The following is a 12,534-nucleotide window of genomic DNA, read 5'->3' as shown; positions in this document are numbered from 1 at the left end:
ACACAGGGCTGCCTACTAGATTTAAAAATATTCACAAGTGGCAAAACATGTACAAAGGATCCCATTAAGATAAAGAAATTATGCCCTGTAGGCCGCATATTCAGCAGGTGCAGCCGTATTGAGTTATTTCTATGGCATGGAGCCCAGCTCAACTAATTGGAGGCATGGTTCTCATTTCATCTTGATAAGAACAAGTTTAATTGATTTCCTTGAGAAACTGATAGTGTGATTTTTATTTAACTTACCATGATTATTTTCTAGAAATAAAATGAACCATGGATTAGTTTTAAAACCATGCCTAAATATTACACATTGATGTCCTGTCAAAATACACCCAGACTTGTTCGTGAGTGTGCCATTTATTCTGATTAAGTACAATAACAAAGCTTTTCTCAGGTATGGCAGAAATAAAGCTCCACAGCATCTTACCCTCTTTTTGCTAAGTAGGTCAAGTTGTAGGGTGGTATAGATTAATTATAATTGCTCACATCCTAGCTCCTTTCAGCAACAAAAGCACAGGAATTACTGTAATACTTTGTAAGACAATGTGAAACTTTAAAATACAGTGGTACCTCATGTTACAGACGCTTCAGGTTACGCGTTTTCGGGTTGTGCACCGTGCTAAACCCGGAAGCATCGGAATGGGTTACTTCCAGGTTTCGGTGCTTGCACATGTGCAGAAGCGTTAAATCACGCTTTGTGCATGTGCAGAAGTGCCAAATCGCGACCTGCGTATGTGCAGACACGGCGCTGTGGGTTGCAACGCTGCGGGTTGCAAATGTGCCCCCTGCACGGATCATGTTTGCAACCCGAGGTTCCACTGTACTACAGTGGTACCTCTGGATACAAACACTTCTGGTTGTGCAAGTGTCAGGTTACAAGCTGTGCTAACCTGGAAGCAGTTGCTCCCGGATGCGAACTTTGCTTTGGGATGCAAGCAGAAATTACGCGCCAGAGGCACGCATGCAGCGGGAGACGCACTTTCACTAATGGCGCCTCATGTTAAGAACAGCTTCAGGATAAGAACGGACCTCCAGAATGAATTAAGTTCATAACCAGAGGTACCACTGTACTCTCAAAGTCAGCATCCTTTTCTCATAAAGCTTCTGACTTGCATAATAAAATTTGTTGTTATAAAAAACCTACACTGCTGTGTTATACATAACACAGACCTGTGCTCACCCCATCATTATAATCTGCATCCTATAATGATGAGGGGGAGTTGGAATACAAAAGATAGGGGTGCTGTAAGATGTTTCCTTTATTACCCAGACAGTCCATCCTCTGACAACCCGTTCTCCACCTCAGTTTATCAATTATGATGACAGAAATTCCCTATGGATGTAAGAATAACTAAACAGTAGCTGTTTCAATTAATGGTGCCCTATTTTCAGATACAGAGAGAATATAGGCAACCAATTTTACCACTTCTGCACCTGCGCTTTGAAGGATTATATAGACAGTTAACTTCTGAATGAGAGATTTTACCCCAGGATAGTTTGCCTTGGCTCAAGAAGGAGCCAAACTGCATATCGTAGAATCATAGAATCTTGGAGTTGGAAGGGACCCTGGGGGTCATCTAGTCCAACCCCTTCCAATGCAGGAATCTCAGCTAAAGCATCCATGACAGATGGCCAGCCAAACTCTGCTTAAAAACCTCCAAGGAAGGAGAGTCCACCACCTCTCGTGGGTGTCCGTCCCATTAAAATAAAAAGCAGGTTGCAGTATCAAAATCTCACTGATCTGAACCTGCAAATATTTGACTTTTTGTGTCCTTTGAGCTCAATTGTGTGTTTGCTTTGGAGCAGGAGCTAATATTTACTAATTTTTATTCAACAAAATTGACATACTGCTTAATAATAATGATAATAAATTTCTAAGCAGTGTGCATGTTCAATTTTTAAAAGCAATAAAAACAGTAAATATAATGGGCTGAATCCAACTAAGTTGTTACTCAGAGCTGAACCATGAATTTGCATCCAAGTTGAGCCATGCTTGGGGCAGACCCATTGAAATGAATGGATGCATGGCTTACTTTGAGTGGAACTTACTTGCCTACCACCCTGTTCATTTCAATGGTCTACTGTGCGTTTGAGTAACACTGGATATAATCCATTAAAATGATCAAAATATCAGATAAACAGACATCCTTTACTGCTTCTGTAGTATTGGGTGTTTTCTCTCCTTCCAATAATGGAACACAACTATTTTGACAAGGGTCATAGCTCAGTGGTGGAACACCAGCTTGGCATGCGGAAGGTTCCAGGTTCCATCTCCATGTAGGGCTGGGAATTCCCCCCTTCCTGAAACCCAGAGAGCCTCTTCCAGTCAGTGTAGATAATACTGAGCTAGAAAGACCCAACAGAAGACATCCCAAACCCAGATGTCACATACTCAGTTGCGAGATTTTGCGCTGCCATGATGGACATCCATCAAAGGATGGTTTGTGGCACAAACCAGGCCTAAACTGGAGGCCCATGATGCAAGACCTGTGCTGCTTCACATTCCCTCCCTTATGGTCACTTTTAACTGCTTGTCTTTTGTTTTAGGTTGATGTGAGTTATAATCACTTTTACTATTAGCTTTTATCCCTTTCCTCTTCAAGTTTTATGTGCTTTATTTTATTTGCATGTTTTTATCTTATACTGGTCGGCATAAGATAGCTTCCTAATGTAATCAGCCCTCTGTTCAGAACCATGAGGACTAGAATCTTTTTTATTTTAATGGAGCATTCCATTTTTGCCTCTTCAGTGCAAAGCTCCTCTTTCTCTGGTTGAGAAGTGTTAAGTTGTGGGTGAACATATCAGACGACACAGCGATTCTTCCAAAGCAGCTCTTTATTTGTAAGCTGGAACAGAACTGAACTGAAGGCCTCAGTCAGCCTGCTTATATAGAGCTCCAGAACAACGTAACTGTAGCAACTTTCTAAAACTATCCAATCACTGAACGTCACTTTTGATCCTTCATTTGCATACAAACTATCCAATCACTGAACGTCACTTTCGATCCTTCATTTGCATACAAACTATCTACAGTATCCCCCTGCTGGCCCAGGGTGAGAACTTCAGTACATAACAAGAGGTTTGGTCTTTAGAGCTGAAACAGAGCTAGGGTGGGTTTTTCAGGCCAACTCTTTGCTTTTACAGACGCAGGTTGCACCTGATAGGAGTCAGGAACCACAAAAGCAGCAGTCCTAGACAGCTTGGACAGGCAGCTGCATGTTTTGGGGAACTTCTGAGGATCAGCTTGGGGTAGCCCCACATGCGATGCCAGGGGCCCACTTTCCCTTGGGGATGATCTGTTGTGGGGCAGAGAGGGGAGTGTTGGCTGCAGGCAGAGCCGGAGCAAAGCATGGGTGGAGTCTGTAATAATGCATGTCCTCGGCTGCACCCCATCTATTTGATTTTGTGCTGAAAGCACACTATTTCTTAAACCTTGCTTCTTAGATTGAAAGCAGAACCAGACTTGAAATGGGAATTTGGATTCAGATTCAGTCTGTCTTCCATCTTGTTATAGATAATTTGATTTCTTTGTATGTTTTTATGGGGAACAGGGGAAAGGTTAAAAACATTGATGGGATTCTAACAGGGACTTCTTCACGGTTCAGAAGTTACCTGTGTGGAGCTAATCTCTGAGCACAGGTGTGATATGCAGACAAGGCCTCAGTCCCCCCAGCAATCGTGCTGCAGCATTCTGCACTAACTTCCAAGGGAAGTCCCACATATGCAAATAATATAGTAGTTCTGCTGTCACCACATTTCTTACTCTGAAGAATAGTCACTAATAGACTAGATCTGTTTACAGTCTGCTTATATTTCCATCTGAAAATCAGCTCAAACCATAAGCAGCATTTGAGAGAAAAGGCTTTGCTTTTGGCATCCAATTTTGGTTTTCAAACACTTGTATACTAATAATACATCAGTTGTTCCACTGACCTAATTATAATTTTTCATCTTTGCATGATGACTTTGTGCTGACTAAATTGTTTTCAGTCATTTTTAGGCTGGGCACATCACACTACAGAAAAGGGGTTGAACTACATAAACACATTTCAGCAATATAATGCAAAACTTTCTAAAAACAATTTTAAAACCCTTCATTTTGAGTGGTCAGGCCAGTCCTAGAGTCCCTGTGAATGACAACAAGCAAATATAAAACTCATAAAATTGCATTGTAAGGGGGAATAGTAACATTCCAGATTACAAAATGAGTTTTCTGCGATCAGAATGTGAGGTATTCCAGGCATGCTCTTCCCCTTGCTCTGTATCTGGAATGGGAGGGTGTAGTCAAGGGTGATAAGTGATCTATTTTTCTTTCATCCCTTCAGATCTGCAAGAGCAAAGCTAAAGAATCTCAACAGTATTACCACAGCCTGGCCATCCGCCAGAGCTTGGCCATCCACTTCAACATCCAGCAGGACTGTGGCCATTTCCTAGCTGATGTGCCTGTTCGTCTGCTTCCATGGGAAGATCTCCATTCACCAGAAGAGGATGAGGAAGAGCAGGAAGATGACAAGCAGAAGAACACCATGGACGTTTCACAGAAAGACAGCTCAAATCTGCCAGGAGCCACAAGCAAGCAGCGCAGCAGAGTTGTAGTCATCACTCGAGAAGTTCCCTACCTAACCGTGGCAGATTTTGTGCTGGAGTCCTCAGGCTGCCATGCCAGCAGCCCAGACTTGTATGAAAGGCAGGTATGCCTCCTCCTCTTACAGTTGTGTTCTGGTCTAGAACACCTGAAACCGTATCACATCACTCATTGTGATCTGCGTTTGGAGAACCTTTTGCTGGTGGACTGCAGGGCAGGGGGGAGCCTTCTGAACAATGAGAGTGTGGAGCCCTCTCCCAGTGCTGCTTGCCCTGCCAGGCTTATAGTGAGCAATTTCTCTCAAGCAAAACAAAAGAGCCATCTGGTGGACCCTGAAGTCCTAAGAGACCAGTCCCGCCTTGCCCCAGAGATCATCACAGCAACACAGTATAAGAAATGTGATGAGTTCCAAACCGGCATCCTCATCTATGAAATGTTACACCTGCGCAATCCCTTTGATGAAAATCCAGAGCTGAAGGAAAAAGAGTATACTTGTGCTGACCTGCCCAGTATCCCTTGTCGTTCCCTTTATTCCCTGGGGCTTCAGCAGCTTGCTAACTGCCTGCTAAACCCTAATCCATCGGAGAGAATCCTTATATCTGAGGCCAAGGGAGTCCTTCAGTGTTTGCTGTGGGGGCCCCGGGATGATTTGTTTCAGACTCTCAATGCCTCTTCCAGACCAGCACAAAGAGATACTGTGCTCCAAAACTGGCTGGACATCAAACGGACGCTGATGATGATCAAGTTTGCTGAGAAGTCTTTGGACAGGGAATGCAAAGTCAGCCTCGAAGACTGGCTTTGTTGCCAGTATCTGGCTTTTGCCACTACAGACTCCCTCAGCCGCATAGTGAAAATCATGCAGCAACATTAGTTTGTAGCCGCTGCTTTCACTTGGATGCACCACAATCCTCTCTTCATCCCCAGCCTCATCTATGTGTGCAAGTTTTAAAATTATAACCTAGAACTCAAGGTCACCAATAGTGAGCAAACTGATCTTGCCAGGAAGCTCTGTTTCCTGTCGTAGGTGCCAGGGAGAGGTCTGAAGCCTAGTTTAGCTGGTGGTTTGTTTGGACAAGGAGGTGTGTAAATTTATTAAGGAAACCACTATTTATTACATTGCTGTTTGGAGGTGTAAGAGTGTGGAGTGAGTGCTGCAAATGGCAGCATCCAGTAATAACTGCAAACAGAATTGAGTCAGCTGTGAATGAGCCACCAGAATGCACACCACTCTTCCCAAAGACATGGCCTCTGCTCCATGCCTTTGTCATTCTGGCCCCATCTCAGGGGTGACTTGGCCATATCAGTCATACTTCCTGCAGGTGCAGTCTTTTATTTGATTGTTCCTTCCCCATGAGACAACCCTGGACCACAACAGGCGGCCACTGAGTGACTTACAGTCAGCTGCAGACTGAACAAGTTTCCTTGTTTCTTTTATTCTTGCTGGGGTCAAAGGACACATTACATGGAAAGCCCCATATTTGTGGTGTGTTTTAAAAAAATAAAAACACAACCTAGTGATTTTGAGTGGAAGTGTGGCAGGAAAGATGGGCTCATCCCTTCTCCTTACAGGTCATTTTCCCATTCAGATTTCTTGTCTGCACTGCTTCCCCTCACCCCATAGAGTTCCAGGTGCAAGTTTACCCTTCTTGTGTGTTGCTTTCTCGTGCCTTTGTCTTCTTAACCCTGAATTCTGATGTATCAATCTAGAATATTTCCAATAGCAGCAGCAGATGTGTTTTTCTCTTTTTTGCCAGCACATTTGACACAGTAGTTCTGCTAGAGATCATTGATGGTCTGTTAATTATAATGTTAACAGAGCAATGCCAAGAGCAAAGGGATGGTTTGAAGCAAATAGGAGCAGCTATTCCCCTTCTGCTATCTGGCTGGTGTTTTACCCCAAAACCAAGGGTAAAAATGCCAGGCTTCCATGTCTTCTTTGCAAAGCAACAAGGAAGCAGGGTATTAAAGTTGCTCAGAGCTCATCTTTATATAACAAATAAGCTATGTAAATAGAGATGAGTTTTCTACAGGTGTGGTTCTCTTGGGGGCAAAAGATGTTGTGCAGCTATCACAAAACAGTTACGTTTAGCAGTTTTAGTTTATGTAGAATCCAGCTATCCAATTGCTGTCAGTATCTAGTTTTTGGACATTTTAGCTGTTTAAGCATCATTGGCTCAGAGGGAATTGCTGCCTACTAAGTCCAGTGGCCTGTAGAAATGTTTGCGCTCTTTCCCTGACACACTAGCCTTTTCCTGTGGATCCATTACAGTACAGTCCTGCTGCGCCTGATCTCTCTGCTCAGTATTGGTTGGACTTGTTTGAGTAGCTCTGACCTGATGGAACTGCAGCCCAGTATTTAATTCCCACAGTTGGGGGTGGTTTTTGAAATGTGGACAGCTCTTGTGTTGAGCCCATGCTGCTGCTGCTGCTCCTCCTCCTATGGATATATGTGCAATTTTTTGATGTATTATATGAGAAAGCTGTGTTAGTGTTTACGTTGCTTAACAGACTTAACCATATGTTAGATCTGCCCCCTTTCCTTTTCATGGCACATAGATGCACAAACTTATGTGTCATCCTTCTCCAGATTGATGTTTCCTTTCTTTATTGTTAAACTGTGACTAACCTGTTTACTTCAGCCTTAGAGACAAATAGCCACTTTGAACAGTTCTTGCATGTTTGGACCAGAAACTGAAAAGCAGACCTGCAGAAATTATGTCAGCAAAGTCAGCTCTGTGGTCTTGGAGCAGGGTGTGGATTTCTCACTGATGCCAACCCTGTAGTTCATGAAAATCTGACCCCAGCATAAAATATGTGGTGGCCTCTTTAAATGCTTTGAATCTTCTTGCTTCAGTACTTATTGATTATCAGAAAAAGACCAGACAAAGCTAAAAAGTGTGTGAATGTGTCCTGTATTGCTTTAAAATAAAAGTGCAAAATTTGTAGGCAGGCAGCTGTCCTGGCACACAAAAGGCCCCTCCAGACTGGGTGGTGTGAGGGGAATGGCGAGTGTATTCTGCAGCATGTCACTGACACAATAATAGTGCATTAGTGGTAGAATTATTCTGCACTGTCCACACCTCATTCCACTTTAATGGCTGTTCTGCAATGATTCCCTGTTATTGCATGATTGCCACCTGGAAGGGCACTCTTGTACTATAGCACAACAAAAGCCAGACAAAAAATAAACATGAACATCCATGGTGTAAAAGGTTACAGGATTTCAGCAAGAGGTTGCAGGCTATGCACTGATTGGAAATGAAGCAGTGCTGGCCACAAAATGTTTGCAAACAGTATTGAAAGTGGGGTTTTGCATAACCACCACAATTTCATCATGAGCACAGATCATGGAGGCACAGTCAAAAGGACACCTGGAAGGCCAAAGAGCCAAATGTAATGTAATGCAGCCCAGAATGTAAGAGGTGATTTTGCTCCATGAAGCCCCCTGAATGGGGCATTTGGTACAGACTTCTGGCCAGATTCTTTGGAGAGTCTTGCACAAATATCCCATGCAGCCCTATATCACACAGGTAATTGTGTGATTGCTTGACACAATGCTTGCCTGTATGAGTCCACATTGCTCACAGCTATGCACTGGAAAGGTAGAGAACACCTCCTTCCCAAGTTTTATATAGGCTTCTAGCTGATATCTGTGTGCACATAAGTTCTCACTTAACCAGCATGCTCATCCTAGTGGAACATGGACTACTGACCATTGCAGCGGGGCACATTCCTTTAGACCACTGCTCTACTTTTGTGCAGAGAGATATGTGCTTTGTGTCAGTTTCATGTGGATGTGCAGAGTAGACTATTGAATGTTACATGACCTTGTGTGTTTTATGCAGCAGATCCCAAAATTTTGTATCTTGTCTTTTAGTAGCTTTGTGATTTCATTTTGCATTTTGATAGCAGATTTCAGCCAGTATTAGCATTGTGTACTCTAGGTGAGCATGGGGTATACACTCACTGCCGTCTCCTTATTTTGTAGCACTGAGTAAATTTGGTAATGAAGGATGGTAATAGGAATTCTGTGTAAGAGAGGGTGCATGAGGGAGAGAGAGGTACAACCAGGCAAGCACTTCCATTCTTGGTAGTGCCTGGAGCTACCTTTGCAAGCATCCTATCGAAGTCTCATTGATTTGTTGAGGGTTTGCCATTTAAGAGTTGGGCCCAAACCAAGCAGAATTCAAACCAAGACACTAGAATAAAATATTGTTACAGCACAGCATTTAAACAAAAGCCCTTGTTGCCCTCACAATTCGCTTCTGCAAGCATCAAGAATGAAACCTTAAATACACAGGCACATATTTGTAGGGTTTGCATTTTAGAGCCTTTTGAGTTGAGCTCACCACAATTCATAGGATTGTGATTCTCAAAATAGCCATATTGACCATAAATGTATATATTTACTTATTGTAAATATATATACATTTAGAAAGCTGACACTTAGGCTTATTTTAGCACAATAAACCTAACCACAAAAAAGTTCTGGGAAATTAATTGTGGGTTAAAAGAATTTGAATGTGTACTTCTCAGAGCTTTTGGTGTCATTAATCTCTTCTAGGATGGCAACCTGAGTCATTGATTAATTACACTAACAACAGTGCCTTGTCACAGAATTAAAGCTAACAGGGAGAGAATTTTGCAGTGGGAATCACCCACTGCTACCTACCAGCTTAAAAAAAACAATATTCCCCATATTTTGAAGGGGGTGGAGTCTAAGAAAGCTTAGTTGGCAATTCAACCAGAAGGGAACTCTATCTGGTGGCTTGGATTCAGACTCGTTTGATACTATTGAAAAACCAAACTAAAAGTCAAACATATTATTCAAATCTGCAACTTGTATAGGGTATTTAAAAAAGAACCTTTTGAAATAGCTGCTTAGACAATGTAGAATTGGAAAACCTATTGCTCTGACAATCTTTTTCAGACTCCAGCAACAAAATTGTACACATAAACCACCTGCAACTCTTGTTACAAAATCTAATATTAGTTAGTAATATCAAGGAAGACTATACCCAACCTGTCCGTTAGTGTGGAACTCGGAGCACACGGAAAACGAGAAAGGGGAAAGTGGCAGACTTCTTACAGGACCATCCTGCATGTTGAAGTTGGCTAGAAAAGAAACAGAAATGTTGCTAAGGGAACTGGTATAACAGGAGCTAAATGGGACAATACCTAAGTTTACAACTTACTCCCTCTCTCCTTTCTGCAAATTCAAGCCAGGAAGCACCGTGATACATTGTTCCCTTTTGAACTCTGTTTTACAACTATTCGAATAGGATCTGGTCAACTATCCAATAAAGTTAAGAGGAATTCTGCCTTTGGGACAGGTTTTTATTAGGGAACATCTAGAACCCATCAAAGCATCCTCAAACTTTTCACTTGTTGTTACCATTTTATGTTCTTGTATTTTATACTACCCTTCAACCAAAATTTTCAGTAAATTAAACATAAACCGAACAATAAAATTATTAATTATTATTTAATTAAACTGGAGCTGGTATTGTTTTGTTTCTTACCTGTAATCCTTGGGTGAAGGGCAGTATAGAAATTTAGTTAATAATTGAATTACAAAGTCTATTCAATGCAGAAGTGAAGTGAACAGGAACTGACTAACCACCTATTTGGTCCTCAAAAGCCAGACAAAACAGGTGTCTTTAGCAGGTGTCAGAAAGCCATCAGAGAGGGAGATCAATGTACCTCTAATGGGAGGTACCCACATTCCACTGATAAGGGCTCAATGTTCCTGTTTTGTGAATATGTATTCTCCTGTTTTGTACATTAATTGAATCCCAAACCACCAAAGTAGGAATCGGAAGTACCCCATAAATGAGATTCTTCATGGAGAGAGAACTGAGGTAACATATAAGGTGGATTAAGGAACACCGGGCAGCCTTCTGATGTAGCTTTGATCCAGTCTGGCCCCTCTTACATTACCAACTAGGTTTGGTTTAGTATGCTGTCCAAGCCCAGGATTATGGTTAAGGTCTCGCCTTAAAACTACACTCTGTAGCCAAGGTTTGCCGTCTGGTGACAGTTTGTGGCGAAGGATGATAACACATGATTCCAAGTTTGGAAAATGCACTAAGCCAAACTTTCATTGAACTCAAGACCCCAGGGGGGAAACAAGTGGGTGCAAGCGTCGCTCTAGGAGCCACATGTTTGCAAGTCCTTCTCTGGCTTACAGTGAGGTGTGACCCAGGCCACAGTCCCCAAGTACGCCTTTCGCCTTCTTCCATATAAATGAAGGGTTGTCATTTAATCGGGGCAGGAAGGAAAAAGTTGCACTTGTGTGTGACCTCCATGCTTGGTTTGTAACAGAAACCCCTCCCTGCGCTGGTTTGGTGTGGGATCCCTCCATAGCTTGGAAGTACTTGGAACCTTAGTCTTAGCTGTGTAGCAAGTCTTTGGTGCTGCACTGAACTGCTCATCTTTTGTTCACAAATAAATACAGCTCCTGAAGTTTTACTGACTCTTGCTGCTTCATAGTATTAGGACTTAAACAGGCAGCACCCTTCACAAACCCCAGGGAATACTCAGTTGGTGACAATACTGCAGTGGAGGCAAAGTCTCCCTGCCTCTCTCTAGGAAGGACCCTGCAGAATTGCACTGTGGGGTTTTGTTGCCATTTACAAGCTTAGACGTGCAGCCCTAGGTCCATCATCATGACAAGCATTTTTAAAGCTATTCATCCAATCCAAATCAATTTTACAAAGGGCATATTGAAGAACAGTAAGAGCTGTTCGACAGTGGAATTTGCTGCCAAGGAGTGTGGTGGAGTCTCCTACTTTGGAGGTCTTTAAGCAGAGGCTTGACAACCATATGTCAGGAGTGCTCTGATGGTGTTTCCTGCTTGGCAGGGGGTTGGACTCGATGGCCCTTGTGGTCTCTTCCAACTCTATGATTCTATGAATATTCACTCTGTAAAATTGCTGCAACTGCTAAAGTAGCCCTTTCCAGCTGTTTCTTGAATTCTGATGAGAGGAATGCGTAATTTGGAAATGACAGCCAACAACATAGAAAGGGCCTAGGTGCACAGTGCCAGCCCTGCACTGAGTTAACGGCACCAAACTCTTGGTTTCAGTGGGTCTGGCTCCCCTTAACTGCAGTCTTTATACTTGGGAGATCAATTGAAAGCACTCAGCTCCCGAGAAAACCTCTACAGAAGTTGCTACACCTTCCTATTTCTTGTGGGAAAGCTCTTGGCTGCCAAGCAGACAATTGAGCCTAGAAGGGAGGGGGAAACAGATGGGAGTTCGCAAAATTCCCCACTCACTTGTATGGAAGCGCTTCCCTTTACTCCCACCAATACCTTGCTTCCAACTCCTTGATTATCCCTTTAACTCAGAAAAGATTGAAATATTTTTTAACAAGGAAGAAATGCATCTATCCATATTTTTATAAATGAATTTTACTAACTACAAGAACAACCCACTTTGCCCTTTTGTTTTTCTGTGCCCTGTCTATATATTATATACATAGCTTATATGCACACAATGTGCTTGAATTTTAAAAATTCTTTTTTCCCCTTCAAAATACCATTTTCAGGATACAAGTAGTTAACCTGAACTTGCTCAGGCTTAGAAAGTTTTATAGCTTTTGCCCTGAGGGATATTTTCTTTTAAATTGAATTATGCACAGCATGTAAAATATTAAAGAACAATCCCTATGTTTTTATTAAAAAGCTAATTTTTAAAAAATAAAAAGTTCTACACAAAGGCAGTGGTATTTCTTTGCAAATGCCTCCAGGTGGGAAATAATCTTCTCTGTTGAAAGTCTCCATTCTCCTGGGTAATCTGTGTTTGGAGTTCACAGAATCGCTGTATCCGTTGCTTCATATCTATATTTACACATTTTTATAGATATAACTCCTAGGCTACCTTTGTGATCAGAGGGCAATAACACTCTGGTTTGCTGTGGTACTTTGCTGTATACTCTGTGGCA

The 12,534-nt window shown here is 42.3% G+C and overlaps 1 protein-coding gene across 6 annotated transcripts in view; it reads left to right on the top strand.

Moving 5' to 3' along the window:
- Positions 1–11,055, top strand: part of PEAK1 (pseudopodium enriched atypical kinase 1) — a gene marked incomplete at its 5' end in the record, with an annotated part of 77,128 nt that extends 66,073 nt beyond the window's left edge. For all 6 annotated transcript variants that reach the window (XM_082238389.1, XM_082238387.1, XM_082238384.1 and 3 more), the window contains one exon: positions 4,328–11,055. In XM_082238389.1, the coding sequence (XP_082094515.1) occupies positions 4,328–5,458 (1,131 nt within the window). In that variant the 3' untranslated portion in view covers positions 5,459–11,055. The remainder of the gene's footprint in view (positions 1–4,327) is intronic.
- Between the last annotated feature and the right edge of the window lie 1,479 nt (positions 11,056–12,534).

This window comes from Podarcis vaucheri (genome assembly GCF_965113315.1).
Source record: "Podarcis vaucheri genome assembly, chromosome: 9".
NCBI lineage: Eukaryota > Metazoa > Chordata > Lepidosauria > Squamata > Lacertidae > Podarcis > Podarcis vaucheri.
The sequence above is the reverse complement of the archived record's forward strand: the minus strand, read 5'-3'. Positions and strand labels throughout refer to the sequence as shown.